An 18010-nucleotide genomic window follows, 5' to 3' on the forward strand; every position below is an offset into this window, starting at 1 on the left:
TTCTGCTCATTAATCGTGAAAATGTACACATTAACCAGGTTTAATATTTCCTGCCTCTGCCTACTTTAACAGGGACCGAGTAAACATGACGCATCTCCGAAGCTGAATACATCCATGAAGGACTCACCCGTCTCTTGTGCCGTCCATGGCAGCCAGTGGGGACAGGTGATGAGGGCTGCCAAGGTCCCGGTCCAGTCTGTGTTGTCGGGAGGGCAGGTCCGTGGTGGAGACGGAGGTGGGGTTGGGGGCAGGGGAGAGGAGCTCCACTGAGGCACTGTGATGGGGGGTGCTGGAGCCAGGGTACAGGCCTGAAAGACAAACAAAACTAATTCAGTAAATGTGCCAAATAAACTCTAGGGCCCTGCGCTCCATCTTTGCTTTGAGCAAATTAAAAGCCATTTCATGGCAACGGGATTTTGTTTTGACAACCTTCATCCAATCAGAGAGCTTTGTAAAAGAAAATGTTCTGTGTTTGCGCTGTTTGTAATTTAGGGTACATTGTTTTGTGCTGCCGCGGGGATTGGCCTTGTTTGTCCTTTCAGCTGTTTGTTCTTAATACACAATAATAAACTAAAATGTTACATGTGTGTGAACGGTGACTTAAAACAGTAGGGAATTTAAAAGGGGGAATAGGGTTACTGTATAGCCTCTGTTTTGTGTGTTTGTGCATGCTGACGCTCACGTTTATGGTTATGTGAGTACATATAGACGTATATGTCATGTATTTCTGCATGTGCACATATGTATGTACATTGTACTGTATCAGTGTCATTTTTTTTTAAATGTCTTACACACTGCTGGAGACGTGCAGAATAAAAGAAAATAGTATAATTTCCTGACTGTTCCAAAATGTCCAATATGTCTTTCGCTATTCAATCATTTAGTATTTGTAAATCACATTTGATTAACATTTTGTTGACACAGTGGACTGTAGGGGGGGCATTATTTTATCCTGAAGCTGGCTGCATGTTGCCAACTTTTCTACTATTTCAAGCTGTGGACTTCAATCAAACACTGATCCATTTTTCCTATTCAGAATGCAAACTAAGGCTGCAATTAATAATAATTTTTTATTCTTAGTGAAAAATGGCCATAATAAATTTCCAATGCCCAAGTCGATGTCTTAAAATGTCACGTTTTGTAGTTGTTGTTGTTTTAATAGCCCAAAACCCAAAAGTAGTCATTTTGCAGTCGTATAAAACTGGGAAAATAAGTATACTGTATGTCTTTTCATTTAGGAAGCAGCTTGTGTTCAGCCATATCTGCTTGAGTACAATTTTACTGAAATCTGTGTCAATTTGTCACCACATTGTACATGTTGTCTACCATTCTTTGGAGCAGCACTTGCACATAGCAGTCAACAGATCTGCTGTAAAACATCTGACCTTTCCATCAGCTGCCTTGACAAGTTTCCACTGGTTTAATCTCAAAACGTTACTCCAGAGAGACAAGAAATCATAGTGAAATCAAGAACTAGACACTGATTGTTTGTTAAGAGAGCTTATACTGGATCTCCACTTGTTCTCCCAACACAATAAATCTACTCTCTCCATCTTCTGCTCCGTTTGTCTGATTTCTTTCCCAGCATCCACAAGGAGAGTGGCACGCTGACTGTCTTGAGAAGTTCACCTGCGACGAGAGGGGAGGACAGGAGGAGATGAAAGGAAGGGAAAAGATTGGTGCTCCTGGTTTTGCCGTTTCCAGGCCCAGCTGTTCTCAAGTGGAAGCATGCTGGGGCCTGATCTGACAGCACTCTGAAATGGTTACAAGCTTGATTCATTACCCCCAAATCATCAATCACAGACCTTAAATGTTTTCCCCTTTAGCCCCAACATCTGCTACTAGACCGGCAAAACAGTCGACAAATAATGGCTGTGATTGCCTCAATTTCATCGCTAGTTCCTTGTGGAGGGAGAGTGAGAGGATCTGATGGCACTCTTTACTGGTTAGTAGAGGATTATGTTCTGAAGATGTTGTTTATTGGCTCTAAAGTGCCTCTGGTCGAGTTCAGGGAGACCGCTCTGTGTGAGAGGAATATGGAGAGGTATATCGGCCATTCAGCATAATAGCAGGAGCATGTAAACCTCTGCACTAAAACTATGATGAGTGCTTCCTCTGGTTAATCAGGGAACACTCTAATTATGCTCTATAAAACAGAGAGGGGCTTCTCGTAAGTCTCGCTGCAGCCATGTGAATAAGTGCAGACTTATAACCGGCGAACAGGAAAACAAGTTTACCTCTGCCTGGAAGCATGACTCATTTTCTGCTCCACAAGTGTTAATGATGGGATAGCTGCCCACTTTGCCCCACCTCTTCCATGCATCCTATTGGGCCTGCAACAAAGTGAAGCTCATGTAAATGGGGATCCTGAATGCCAACCTGCAACATCTTTGCTGGCCTTGAATAACACTGCATCCCTGAATGCTTTGGCATCGGCTCACGAGCGAGCTCCTTGGGGCTTTAAACCATTTAAAACAAGAGAGCAAGCAACATCCACTCAGAAACAGAGGGGGAAAAGCCAAGACTCAGAGGCCCCGGTATGACATTCAAAGACAAGTTGAGCGTTCATGGTCGTCAATGGTGCGCTGAGTTCCAGCAACAAAAACAGAGAGCAACGGGGAGCCTGGATGGGGTACAGGCAGAAAACAAGGACAGATGTGTTCATAAAAGGGGAATTTCTCTTGTCTTTAAGATTGTTATAATCAATTTATCTCTCTCCTGTTCCCAATCCAAAGTAGTGTTGACATTTGGTGGCGGTCAAATTCATCAATTAGAAAAATGGAAGTTTAAAGGCCACATGTGATGAACAAAAGTTTCCGTTTGCAGTGGTTTGTAATGGTTTTTGCAGCCTTTGTATGACAAGATGACAGGTTAACATGATATGGTTGTGAAATACAAACCAAAGAAACTTCCTTCTAAAATTAAATAACAGAGTAGAGTCCAGCAGCTAAAATGTTGATATGAAATGTGTATAAGCAATTAAAGATACATTATAGTGGTGTAATTTGTTTGTGTTTGACCAAAGGCGCCGTAAGTATGATTTTTACTGCTTGAAAGCACAAAATCCTCCCTAATACATCTGCAGGAATGTTGACATGGCTGTTGATGACCACCATGACTCGGTGATTGCCTTGCCAGGTGTTGGGATTGCTGGCGGTCAGACCTCACTTGCTGCCCTGTTCTTCTGTTTTGGAACAAATACTGCATGGCTCATCAATATTTTGAGATATTGCCATCTTTCACTCACATTTTGAATTGCTCAACCACAGAGGCTGGTGCTACTAATGGTGTCATATCATATGTTGTATTTAAGCCCAAAAGCCAAAGATAAGAGGTATTTATACCATAATTAACTTACATTCTAGCATGTGTTGTAAAGGTGTAACATATGAATATAGATGAAATACCTGCATATACGTTATATTTGTGGTTTAAAATATTAAAAAAATGTATAAAACACAGAAAGATACAAATGGGTAGCATACAATAGTCACTTCCAAACAGCTGAATATGAACAGAGATTTAAGTAATGGGCAGTGAAATAGTGAATGTGCCTTGGATACCTGCAACTAAAAAAATATTTTCAAGGAATTTTTCTTTTTTTTACTACACCCAAGTTTAATAGTAAGCAGTTACATAGATACATTGGAGAGTGTTTGATGTGGATTACTCACATGTTTTTTTGGAAATGTCAGAAAATAATTGGGTTTTGAGAAATGTATGTAAAGTGCTACAACAAATACTAGGGTATAAGGTCCCTTTGAGTTGTATTGTACATCATCTCTGTAATAGGACATAAGAGAAGTATGGTTAAAACACTATAAATAGAAAATCTATTTTGAGGAATTGGGAGAAAATGAGAATGTGAAACACAAGGAAGGAACACTGAGAGACTAGAGACCTGAGTTGTTGCTGCGTATTAGATTACTTAATGCCTTCATAAGGGGAAGAGGTTACATAATCAGGGTGATAGATGACAAAGCAGCTTCCTGTGTGTACCCGCGAAGATGTCTTGGCCCAGTCCAGGAGAACGGCCATTTTTGCTGTTGTAGAGGTGCTGCGAGGAGGTGGAGCTCTGGAGGTGCTGCATGGACAGACAGTCACTCAGGACGTCCTGCTCCAGGTGAGGACAAGGCCGAAGCTGTCAATCACAAACATAAGAATAACCAAAAAAAATGTTTAGAGGAAGTGATGTTGAGTCATTTAAAGAGAACTCCATCTGGTTTGCAAGATTACACAACCTCAGAACAAAGCACAGGCTCAGTTTTGTCTATTTGTAGGCTGGACCCCATGTAACTCTTTTTGTGCACTAATGCGATTGTAATGTTAATTTGAAACAGTAACTCAGCAAATGAGAATACATTGTCAGTCACGGGGAACCAAAGGAAAGATCATACGCTCCTTTTTGAGTCACGCGTTGGCCTTGGACATTGCGGGTAAGTGATCCCTGTACCAACTCAGAGCCAATGCGAGATTGCTTCTGTTTCTCTCACTGCCAACAGTAATGGAGGCAACTGAAGACACATTTCAACTGGAGAGTCGATCACAAGCCACGCAGAAGAAACCTAAACCTAAGGAAACTTGTGTCAGTTGGAGAAATCGGACATCTGCCTTATGGATCAGTGGGGCAGCTGACCTCTGTAGAGTACGTCAGTGGATTTCTCTGTAATAAAAGATTACAGTTGCTAAGGTACACACCAGGACTGTACTAACAACCACATCATTCCTTTACTCAGGAGATTTACCTTCAAATAACCTGTAAATTCAACACAAGTACTGGGACAGTACTGCTGATTATCAGACGTAGGTAGAAAGAAAAAGCATTTCAAACCAACAGTGTATAACACACCATGGTGTGCCAGAATTGACCAAAGGTCTCAATGACATCTGCTTTGGCTCCAATATCAGATGATACTTTATGGATAAACAATAGCAGTGGACATGATCTGCTACAGTAGATTTACTATTCATTCATAAAAGCCTGATGTAGTTAATTCTTCTGTACCATAGACGCCCATTGTTGTCCACAAACTAATACAACACATCAATAAGCCGCAATGTTGCACAGGGTTCTTTAATTATGTTGAACAACAATGCAATTACAATACAACAAAAGTGTTAAAACAGATGTATCAATCATATTCAATTCTTCAATTTTAAGGGTTTAACTGCTATATATTATCAGGCTAATGTAGCTTTGTCAGTCGGTTCAGTTAAACCTGGCAGTATTTGTGCAGTACAACCTCTTTTATTTAGTTAATTCCAATGTATTTATAATGTTTTATTCTTCATAAAGAACATGCATCCCATTTTAATTCAGTAATGTGTAAATCTCCTCTTAGTAAACACGTTATAACTGGGCTAAGGTTGAACTTAAGAACAGCTGTGCAACAGGCTCCTTATCCTTGAATCCAATATATGTGGGTTCAGTTCATTAGGAAATCAACATGTAAACCTGTTATAATTGTAAATCAAGTTTGGTTTTGTCATCATGCTGTGATATTAACCATCTTGAATAATAGATATTTCATCGTATAATAGTAAGAAGTGATAACTTTATGATGCCAAGAGGCATTAAAAACCTGTCAGTGTTGCTGTGAGTCATTTGGACCAGTACGAGTGTATTTTTAAAACAAAGTGCTGCAGTTACAGATGACAAAGTTGATGTTGTCCACCAAGGTTCTTTCTTCATCATCATTCCAACCCTATCAATCTGTCCATCTGTCTCTCTGTGTCTGCCTGTCTGTCCATCCATACATCCCTCCACAATGAAAATCAATTCCACATTTTGATTTTGTGGTTGGAAACATTCTTCAGCATTATCACAACCATTTAGTTTATCGACAGCAATGAGCCAAGTGGACAGATAACAGCTTTATCTGTGCGTGACTTACGTCTTTTAAGACCTTATGCCTATACCGCCACTTAAATCACAGATGATTGATTGAATTTTATAGCTGGCATAATCCACGTTATGATTCCACACTTGTGTATGTCAATAAATGTGCATGTGCTTGTCCTCTTGGGGATCCTTATGAGGGCCCTACAAACTATTCATCACATGTAATTGGGGCTCTGTTCTCCCCACAGCGACACTCCTAACAGTTTTTCTCTGGACCGTTCCAAGAGTGGAGTAAGAGCGTTTGTTTGACATTTGTCCATAACATCTGGCCACTGGGGTATTCCGCAGTACAGCTTATTAACAATGCTACAAGCACACATGTGTTTCCCTTTACGGCGCTAAGCAAAGAAACACATCATCCAGCCTGCCACTATCCAGCCCCTTCCACAACAATGAGCCCATTCTCTGTTATTTACCCACTTCCAGTCAGGGAAAGAATGGGCTTTTGACCACGAACACGATGAAATGTGGTCAAACCTGATCTATTGTTGGGAAAGCGATTCTCAAAGACACCCCTCTACTAGACCCCCAGCCACCCAACCCCTCAATTAAACCAACTAGATGAATCTGTGGATAATGTACATCAGAGCTGGCCCGTTCGTTAAACCTGTAACCCTACCGTATTTACAGTACTTGAATTAAGTCATGCTGAATGGCCACTGTGCTCTACATGATACGCAGGCAAAGCCACCGATATCAAGATTTGTTTATTTGTCCCAAGGGAGATTTGTCTTGGACAAAAGGCTGCCACATAAAAATACATATAATATATATGTACATACATGGACAGACACAAGACATTAAGTACATACAATACAGTGTGCAACACAAGTGCAAACAATAAAGTCAGTACAAACACATTCCACCCCTCCTCATACCTTATGGCCTGAGTTTAGGAGATTTACTGATATGGAAATTAATATGTTTTTATATCTGTTGAGGTATCTTTTATGTTTACTTGGGACCCTGTAACGTCGACCTGATGGAAGCAGCTCATAATGAGAGTGTAAGACATGTGAGGGGTCAGCAATAACATGTAACATATATGTATGTGTTCCCACTAGGATTTTTTATGAAAAATGAAACGTGATGGATAATATCCCCCTTTTTTTAATTAGTAGTTTAATAGTATGTAATTAATTTACTGTCATCTTCCAGTTAGAGACATATAATTCATCTTTCTGTTCTTTTGTTTGATGTTAAAAAAAGGACAAAAGTCTAACAGATCAGTTACTACCTGACAACAGGAAAACATTTTATCTCAATATCTATTTGTTCCATCCCTCTCTTATAGAAGGTGTCTTACCTTTCTACGCACCTGTTGCTCTTTGGCTGAGTGGATCTTTACATGTTTGCGTAGGGAGCTGGGATCTGTGTAGCGCTTGGTACAGCCGGGGATCTGACATGCGTACGGCTTCTACAAGCAGAAAAAAAAAAAAAAAACTTTTCACATTCGTTAAAGTGTAGATGCATCAAAATTCACTTTGTTGTAAGGACAGAGACACAAGAAAAAAAGTCTGGCAGTTGAGATGACAGAAATTGACAGATGACAGAAATTGGGGAAATTAGGGTGTGAATAAGCACAATTTATACACTAAGTTTAAAATGTGTTGAAGTAAAGGCAAAGTTAAAGTCCTACCTTTCAGCTGAGAATGACAGAATTTGAAGAAGAGGAAAAAAATGCATAAAAAAGAAAAAACAGAACATTTCGTTATAAAATATTTCAATATGAAATGATCTCCATGTAGCGTTTTAATTTAAATTCAGGACTTTAAAGATGCTCTGTGTGCTGTTTCACTTGCTGTTGCATGTAGGTCTATCCTCGTTTTCTTCCTTCTCCCAGTGTAGTAAGGAACCCTCTTTCTTACCGACAACATCGATGTGACATGATATATATCAATATATACACTCGACAATGTATGTAAAACACTCTGCTAATATTTAAAAAACACAGCAGGACATGGTTAGTTGTTTTCTGCCCAATTAAAATAGGACTGTGATGGGACATTTTCTACATTGGATATTGTGGACCAGTACAGAGTTGGTAATGTTACTCTATACGGTCAGTATGTACTGTGTGTCAGTGTGTATGTTGACATACAGACTGGTTGTCAGGAGGGAGATGTCGACAGATTAGAGAAACAGACATGGCATCTGTAAAACGACTGCACTGTCATGGAGTTTCCTCATCATTTCACATTCTTCTCATTAACTAAGCAAATATAGCATGTAGCTAGCTGATTGAGGGATTTTTCCCCCTCACGGCAAAACATTTTTTTCATCCTCAGAAATATAGGTTGGCCATTAAAGTGTAAGGGGATACGCGTCTTTATTAGCTCTGCCTCCATACCTCGACCTTCTCTGTAAATAAGCCATTGTTATTACAAGGCTCTTACAGTGCCACTCATCTCCGCCATGTTTGTTTTGTGAAGCAACGCACCCAATACAGCGCAGAACCTTGAGTAAAAAAAAAATAAAAAAAATCAAGCACAACTTCTGTGCAGAATAAATACCATTAAAGCTTGAAAATGATTTTCCCTCAAAGTGTTTTTGGCAGGGCGGGCAGGCACAGCGAATGCCTTGGCGGAGTGTTAATGTGAAGCCATAAGCATCAGGGTCCCAGATTAGCTGTATCATTTGCCCTATTGTGGAAAGAGTGGCTGGAGGAGGAAAATCCCTTACTGATAGAATAACACAAGTTTGCATTCAAAACTCGACTGAAGTAAAGGTTCTGAGTGATTTACTATTACGTGTACCAAAAGCACTGGTGGCTGGCCAATACAGGAACACAGGGGGGAGATATCCTGGAAATATGAATATTATAAAAATACTGTTAAACTGAATATCTCTTTCAATTCAAGTTTTGCAGAAAGTGATGAATTTGAGCTGTTACTAATTTAAAAAAGCCTCACTGTGTGCCACTACGGCTCTCTTCCTACTTGCTCAGCATCACTGATGTTTTATTCTCTCTTGGCTTTTTAAGTACTTGCTCATAAAGCCTGAATGCACCTCTGATCATAGGGTAGAGTGCAAGGGAGGGGGGGAGTGATCAAGTTCTTTCCATCATGTTAAAGAAAAAGAGACACTCTTTGTAGCAAATTGACTGTTGCCATTCAACTTACCAGTAACTTATTAATTTTAATTTTGTTATTGTTAATTTTTTACAATCATTTGTTAATAATCTCGTAAATAATCGTAAAAAAATATCTTTCAATGGTAATTAGACTGAGTTGAAGAGTTTGGAGGGTTTTATTCCTTCACTGAAATATACATATGGGATCTTATTGAGGGTTTAAGGACAAAGGGTGTTGTATGTTGCTCATATTTTAAAGAACTCTGAGACTAATTTGTCAACTTCGCGTATATATATAAAAGTTAAATGACTTGAACGAGGAAGCAGAATACAATTTACGTTAACTTAATTCTGGATTCACATAATCAAATCGCTAATTGAATTTCTTAATTTTATGGCTACATTTTTAAAAGACTCCTTCAAAGACCTATCCTAAATATTATCCTTGATTTCCAGAGCTATGATTGACTTCTATTATTGCTTTGGCTGATTGGCTTCAAGCTGTGAAGCTGTTACATGCGCACCTTTTAAGGACTGCTCAAATATTATTTATAGATATTGAATTGAATTAGTTGTTAATAGAAGAAATACTTTAAAGTGTAGAGGAAAAAACTGTAAACGCTCCCTGGAGTGTGAGAACGAACAAATACCTTAATGGTCCTTAGTACATCATTTGAGCAAAACAAGTTATTTACTCCCTCGCCGTGATAAAGTGAGGTATTGGTTGGGGTTACTGAGACATGACGAGTGGCAGCAATGGCTGACTCAACCTTTCCCTCCATTTATACAGGTCAGAGAAACAGGCGAAGCTCTGTGTGAGCTTGCAGCTCCAATCCAAGTCTGTTATGGCCTGAGCTGCGACTCAGCCTAATGGACCTGATCATTTAATGATCTGTGGCGCATCACTGCCAGCGTAGAGAGAGTGAGAATGCCACACTGCTCACTGACTGACAGCAAATAAAAGTCTAACACTGTCAAGATGTGGAAATAGGCATTGCGACTTGGACAGCAGTGCAGTTTTTAATGTTGGTGTAAAAGTGAAGGAGGGAAACAGTGTGAGCGCACACCAGACACACACACATGCAGCTCGCTAGTTCTTTGACAACTCATAATTTCATTTTGCATATAATCTAATACCTGAATGGATTTGGTAGAAACTAAATGCAGCTTGTATCCGACACATGCAAACATTTAAAGTCCATAATTTCATGCAGCCATGCCTTCCGCAACACAGCGACCACCCAGACTATTTTAACTGTTGGCCCGAGACAGGTTAAACATTATTCTACTACGGTGAAGCATTGGGAGGTGAGACAGAGCAGAGACTTAGTTTCTGACCGTGTCCAGGTGAGTGCGCTGATGCTTGGCGCGGTCGCTGGAGTTGCTGAAAGCTTTCTGGCAGCCTGGGTGCTGGCACAGGTACGGCTTCTCTCCTGTGTGGCTCCTCAGGTGGATCTTCAGGTTCTCCAGACGTGAAAACGCTTTGTTACAACTCTCGAACTGTGGGGGAGGGAAGACAGCACAAGACAGACAAAACACACACACACACACACACACACACACACACACAAACGCACAAAGACAACCACAGTCAGGCAGGTATGCACAGGACCACACAAGGAAATAAACAAATGCCCACACACACACACACACACACACACACACACACACACACACACACACACACACACACACACACACAAAAAAGAAATCAATCAGTGTAAAGCTGGCATAGTCTGGTACAATGTGGCCTCTGTATACGGGTACGTCTGTGACTCAGAAAGAAGCTGTCCCACTCTTTCCCATACTCCCTTGATCACTCGCACAGTTGGAGGAGTTCACTCTACACCACATATTCACCAGCTATGGAAAAGTGAGAGATGCTTAAAAACATGGGTGGTATAATCGTGAGCTTTTTTTTTTTTTCCATGGCTGTTGAATTACGCTGCCAATCCAGGTACCTTTGTTGAAAACCACGTCCACTTGAAAGACAGCGGAATGTGTGACAGTGCACCTGCCTCAAGGCTGCCGCTGCGTCTAAATTGCAGGGGAAACTGGAGTGTGCCGTACAGCGGCGGTTAATGGGCTGTAATGCATAGCATGGGATAAGTGTTCTGAAGTGTATAGTGCCTTAGACTGACAAGTGACAGTGACTGTAAACAGACTCATATCCGACCCAGCTTGGCCCATTTGATCCGAACCACTCAGCCAATGAACACCACAGATTTGTTAACACGTGAATGATTCATGAGGCTTCTCGCATATCCACTCCTGCTCTTAAGCAAAAAAACAAGGCTGATTGGTTGATTAGGTCCATGTCAAGACCCCCTACAGGGGCTGCTGTGTAAAGAGTCACAAAGTGTAGGGTGTACAGTGGTATGGGAAGCATAGCTCAATGCTACCTATATCTACTTAGGATTAATCTCATGTAAGTGTTCAGCAGCATCAATATATTGAGACTGTCACAGGGAACAATAGGAACAATAGGAGCAGATGACGTTCTCATGTTAGCGTCTTTCTTCTGTACACTTGCCGGTCACCCTATAAGGACTTCAGATGCATGGCGTGTACGACTGGTACATAAGGCACAGGACAGGTGGAGACAAAAGAGTACAGAGACAAAAGATGGTGGGGAGGATGGGAAAAGAAGTCACTCCATGAAGAGTAATAGACTGCATAAACTTGTGAAGAAAAACTATTAGCACTTTTTGGCCAAAATGTTCCAGGAAGTATGGAACCAGAGCAACTAAAAGTCTCTTTTGTGCATTCTTATTTGCATCTGAATAACTGCAAAGATTAGACAAATTAGACCAATGATGGAGTAAAAAATGACGGCTTTATTCATTATACGTCACGAACCTAAATATGAGAGAAACTGGGAAGGAAGGCATTGAGTCTGGTAAAAAACATGGGGCAACTACTGCGACTTTAAACTCTTAAGTTTATAAGTAAAATATCTTATAAGTATAAGATCTTCTAAAATAACCACTTCCTCAGTCATAAATCTTACCTAAAACCAACTTCTTGCAAAGGGCTAATCTGACCTCAAATGCAACTTCACTGACAAACTGTTGCGGAGGTGCTGCGGTCTCTACTGTCCATTGTAGCCTGACCTTTAGTAAAGCCTGCTGACAACAGGTCGGGTTACGGCTAAGGAGAGAGTGACACCATTCTTCTAATGGGCCTTCAGCTTCATCTACGCTCAATACTCATCCCTGGTCTCCTTCATTCACTCACACAGTACAGGCAGGGCCTTCTATTCACCGAGGCTCCATTTAATATAGGCGAAACCTAAGCCAGTCATGGTAGAGCCGTGTTGGGTGACTAGGCTGATCTGTGGGTGTATGTGCCTGTGTGGCTCAGTAAGAGTCTTAATCTGCACGATTATGGCGACACAAACGCACAGCTCCTGCAGTTTGTCAGACCTCTGAGCTGATGAGTTTGGAAACAAAAGCATAATTTTAACATGATCAGACAGGGGCTTTTTTTTCCTGTCCACTTTTTTTCTTACAACAAGCTACAAACTAACAATTAAAACTGAGCTTGTGAAGTTGATTGTACTGAAAACAAAACTGGGCAAGCATATGTGCACCAACAATATAGGATGGGAGCTTAATAATGCCTCAGAGAGAGAACAAAGCTTGAAATGTTGGGTATCGCTAATGCCAATACATTGCTTGAGTTTATAAGCCAAACTTCTCGAAAGCATCAGTATCAGTTTCAGTAAAAGCATCATCATCATCATCATCATCATTATCATCATCATCATCATCATCATCATCCATATAAGATCCTGGATGCCCTAGATTAAACACAATTTAAAATGAGCAAAGTTATGATTTGAAAAAAGAAATGTGACAGTTTTTGATACTCAGGACATTTGACATGACTGACTTCTTGACCAGACAGCAACACAAAAGTAACAGTGAGGCACAGGACAGGACCGGAATGTAGTATGAATAAAAGATTTCACCCTGATTTCATCACACACACACACACACACACACACACACACACACACACACACACACACACACACACACACACACACACACACACACACACACACACAAACACATTCGTTCCCGGTTTCAGCATACAGTCATGGAAAAATGTCTTTAGGAGTTCACATTGCACAGTGATGTACAGCGGAAACACATTATTCTAAAGTCGTGCCAATCAAATGTTTCGGATGGAAACGAGAGACGCAGTGAGGGTGGGAAAGTTTAATAAAAATCTCAGTGTTGAGGAACATCTACACTGCCATAGCAGTCATGGCAGACGCGGTCCATGCTGACTGCTGAAATGCGGCGCCGAGAATTTGAGTTTGGAAAACAAACACAGCTATTATTGACGTGCTAAATGTGTGTATTTATGTATAAGGGAATAATCACTCTTTCATTGCTTTCTTTTCCGCAATACAAATTTGAGGCTAAATTATAGTAAAGGGTCCGTGGAGGAAACCGTGTTAATCGTGTAGAGCGTATTATTACTCTGGAAGCTGGACTAGCAGGGAGACGGCTGAGTATGAGGTTTTCCTGCCTGCTGGGAAACCAACAGCCACTGCCACCCCTAGGCATGGACATTACCCAGAACCCTACATGAAATATTTATGCTCCAGTAAGATGTTTTAGCATGGCCAATCTGATGGTTAAAATGACTTCTTTCAGTGAGTTCATGGACTGTCAAAAACCTACTTAGGTTTTGTATTTGATGCAAGCAGTGCTGTGTAGTTAAATTCAGCATCGCTCCTGTTATTGAAGAAAAGTGTTTTAACAGTATTGATGTGGGCAGTGTGTTGTCTTATTTTGGTAAAGGTGACACGTGGCAATTATAAATCCCGTGTTATGGGTTTGATGCCAACTGGTTGACCTAAAAGTGTCTAAAAATAATATCTGCATGTTAAAAAAGCATATATGTCAGTAGGTTCCCCTATATCATCAATGAGGAGTTGCCTAATATAAATAAATGAACACATAGGTTAAAGTGGTACAAACATAAAGCTGTGGTGGCTGAGGCTTTTGACACAGGACTGATTTTACCTTTGATATTATCTTTGCAAACAGTTTAGACAGCGCTAATGACATTAATTGCTTTAAACATGTTTAGTTTTCCTCTCTGAAACCTCCGTCTAAGGTAAACCGGCAGATCGCTGCACGAGTGCAGCGGCACTGGCAGCGTGGAGGGATTTCAGCCCTGTTTGACACCGTCTCACTCTTGAGTAGGGGGTTCAGTAGCTCGGTAAACATTCGGGATGACAGTGGGGTCTTGACATGACTGAAGGGGGCGAGAGCGGGTTGAAAGGGTGGACAGGCAACTGATCACAACAGACAGATTATGGGCCCAGCATGCAGGCTAGTGGAGGTGCGGCGGGCCTGAGGCCTTCATGGGAAATGACTCCTGACTGGCAGGGAAAAGGCCAAACAGTGTCGGGGCTAAAAGGCAGCAGTGTACGCCTCTCCTCAAATGTGGCGGCTCATTAGCAACCGGCAGGAGCTGTGGATGATGGAAACAAACCAGCCGTTATGGAGGGGTGTCGGAAGGAAATAATGCTGCTGACATGTAGGCCAGAAATCTGATGCTCTCATGAATGACATAGGAAGAGAAATGCAGAGAGAGGAGATAATCAAAGGTAAGGTGGAGGTTCTTCTCTTTGTAAAAATATCTATAAACTCACCTACAGGAGTCATTTTTTTCGCCAAGATAAAATCCAGGATTTTCTCCCCCAACAGTCTAACTTTTCTAGGGTTGCTATATATGTGAGGGGATCTCCTTCAGCAGTAGTATATTTCTCTGGCCCTGGGCAGTAATTGTAGATCAGGCCACTGACTAATGATGTGGAGATGGGATTCAACTGTTTGGCTGCTTACTAGCATGACATTCACAATTACTCATGTTCAGAGAGACGCCCCCCCGCTGCCCAATAAAAGAAAAAGGTTCTCAGATCCTAAAAGCCTCCACAAATTCTCCACTGTGATTAGTTTTACCTAATACATCCAGGCTCCTTTACGGCCCAGCCTGACAGACACGATGAAGAGTAAAGAGTATTGGTGGAAAACACTGCCAAAAAAAACACGTTATAGAGTGGCAATGCTCGAAAGCAGCCTGTATAACTTTATAAGTATGAAAAAAGGGGTTTGAGGGAATAAGTTGGTTTATCACAAGGTGTCTTTCTCTGTCCCTGACCAACGAGGAAAACCACCAACACTTAAGGATCTGTTCGGAGGGAAGGCTGCGGAGCAGAGTGTCCTGGCTGCGGATGGGAGGAACATGTGCATTTAATCTGCCTGCTTCCAAATGCCCTGTGGCAACCACAGCAAAGAGCAGAAAAACGTAAATGGATGAAATTATATCCATATGATTCAACGAGACAGCTAAAGAGAGGCAGGTTTCTCATGCACTTCGTCAGGATACAAAATTGAACACAGCTTGGCTAAAACATTCGCATTACATAGTTTACACATATCATTTCCACTGCAAAGCGGGACCCTTCTAGCAGCCAGCCTCATCTGTTGCGAATAGGGCTTCAATTTGAATCAAAAGATAGGGGCAAACTTTTTTTTTTTTCTTTGTCTCAGAGCAGAAGAGATATTAATTGCTGTTTTTCCTTGAATCATCTTTTCTCCCCTGCCTCCTGCACTTTTGAAAAATCTTGAGTTATGAATGGTAAGATATGAGCACACACAGCAAATGACTAAAAGCGAGGGAGTGTTGTCCAGATGCGAATGAACAAGCGGGCAGAGCAAGAGCTCAGCCGATAAATTGGTGGGAGGAAGTAGTCATGTAAATGACTAGAGAAATTGTTCTTAACAGCCATTTTGCACTCAGGCCTGAATAGTTTGGGGGCCAGATTAAAAACTACGTGGATGGCACAGCAGGAAGCATTGGTATGATGACTAAATGAGCCTGCTAACATAATGAGCCTGCCCAGCTGTTTTGTTCCTCTGACAGACTGTTTGCTGGAGATTGAGGAGGAAGTACAGTGATGGATCTGAACCCCTGTTCCTGTGGAGGAGGCCTGGCACAGTGTGAGCCTGGCTGCACAACAACATGGTGAGGCTTCATGGAAGCACTTAACCTGCTGTGATTCAGAGGCCTTCATTCAAATGTCTACCAGCTCTGCAGCCCTGCATCAGATTAGAGAGCTAAGATGTGATTTCCTCTTAAAGCGGGCAGCCTGGGGTTTACCGGTTCACCAGGTTGAGGGAAAAAGAAAAACAGGGTCACGTTCTCAGAGAGATGAAGCGGACTGACAGGGGAAAGGATATATCTTGTGTGTTATCGTCTAGAGTTAGCAGAGAACCAAACCGACTTTCCGCTTAATTCCTCTGTTTGCCTCAACATTTTACATTTTCCTTCTGGGCAAAGGCTTGGGTTGTCAAGAAATTATTTTTACACACATACTTTCCACTCAACTATATGAACACAGGTCAGCTGTACAGCTCCGTTTGACTCTACTTCTAACAAACGATCACGTTTCTGATTACCTTCATATCAATGCTTCTGAGTGAGAGAGGACACTATTTGGACGCAACAAAACCAGAATTACAAAAGCAGTTTGCACAATCTGTTGCATTGCTGGCTTCATCTATCTGACAACTATCAGTATAGATTTATTTGGCATTTGCACATACTATGGGTCTCCATAGTGGCTCTATTCAAACATGACAGGACTGTAGTGTTTACAAGATATTTGGCCCCTGGTACACAGCAGGAGCGCAAAAACCTCTTTTTTTCTAGCTGCCCTGAGATGAATTTACAAATAAATGTATGATTAATTAGGTAATTTGGAATTTGGCTGCCTACTTTATACAGACCTATACTGTTGCACCCAGGAAGGTTATGAGTAATTTAATTCCTACTTGCTCACAGGTATGTATGTATATAAAACATTTAGGAAAAACTGGAAACATAAAATATCAATAAAATAAAAAAAGTCTTAATATTTTAAGTAGTTGGGACTTGGCTGATGCTTAATATGATTTTGCAAGTTTTTTTTACCTCTTTAGCCCTGCACTGTGAGAGGAATAAAACAACCAATGAAAACTAAACTTTATTGGTCATTTGCTATGAGAAAACTCTCTTCAAAAATTGGCTTATTGACACAATATCATGGTTTATTCAAGTGATTTTATTTCCTTGAACAGAGGAAATTATTATTAAATCACACATTAACTACAGTGTTTCTTTCTTTTAATTTAAAGTTGCAGTAGGTAAGACTTATAAAACTAACTTTCTGTCATATTTGCTGAAACTGCCCCTATGTTCGAGCAGAACTACATGAAGCAGGTAAAAAAAAAAAAAAATCTGGCTCCTCTGGCACCTACAACCTAGTGCGAAATCCACAGCTCCCTGTTCAGATGCACCAATCAGGGCCGGGGGTCTAACTGCGTGTCATTCACTGCTCATGCACACACATTCATTCTCCCTTATGGGGAGAGGGGCTTAGGAGATCGTTTTGGGCTTTAGCAGAAATGGGGGAGGGACTGAGAAGTTGTCGATGTTAAGTCCTGGATCTACGCAATCTTACCTACAGCACCTTTAACCTTGTGCTGTTGCAGCCTTTTTGTGAATGTAACAATAGTCGTATTAGCAGTGTTATGGAAATGTTTTTGGGTCTGACATAGTAAGATTGAGGTCATTGTGTCAACACATTTCTTTCCAGAGCTTTAATTGTTATTATATTAGTTGCAAATCTGAAAGGGGCATTTCTTAATTCCTTTGGAAAACAGAGCAAGCACTTGAAGATTGAAAGATGAGAAGGTTTTTTGTACACTAAGGGTTGAATATTGGCTAAATAACCACTGGATATGAGAGGGATATTGGGGTGTTCACTTTAGTGAGGAGACACACAAGGAACAAATTTCCCTACGGGGACATTAAAGTATATCTTGTCTTATCTTACATGTGTGTACTGTGACCGCCCATTCAGGGAAAGGCTTCTAAAAGAGCCACACCAACTTTGTCTCATGAAAGTGTTTATTCTCACAAACCAATCCTAACCATTTATAATGGATAATTAGAATGCAATACAA

The 18010-nt window shown here is 41.0% G+C and overlaps 1 protein-coding gene across 2 annotated transcripts in view; it reads right to left on the reverse strand.

Moving 5' to 3' along the window:
* Positions 1–18010, reverse strand: part of glis1b (GLIS family zinc finger 1b) — a 79810-nt gene that overhangs the window by 19828 nt on the left and 41972 nt on the right. The window contains exons 5-8 of one of the 2 annotated variants that reach the window (XM_028588234.1): positions 10314–10475; positions 7221–7319; positions 4000–4141; positions 128–308 (exon numbers count right to left, since the gene is read on the reverse strand). In XM_028588234.1, the coding sequence (XP_028444035.1) occupies positions 128–308; positions 4000–4141; positions 7221–7319; positions 10314–10475 (584 nt within the window). Of the gene's footprint in view, positions 1–127; positions 309–3999; positions 4142–7208; positions 7320–10313; positions 10476–18010 lie in introns of both variants that reach the window. The other variant, XM_028588233.1, reaches the window with a different exon arrangement.

Source organism: Perca flavescens, chromosome 9 (assembly GCF_004354835.1).
Source record: "Perca flavescens isolate YP-PL-M2 chromosome 9, PFLA_1.0, whole genome shotgun sequence".
In the NCBI taxonomy this organism is placed as follows: Eukaryota; Metazoa; Chordata; class Actinopteri; order Perciformes; family Percidae; genus Perca; species Perca flavescens.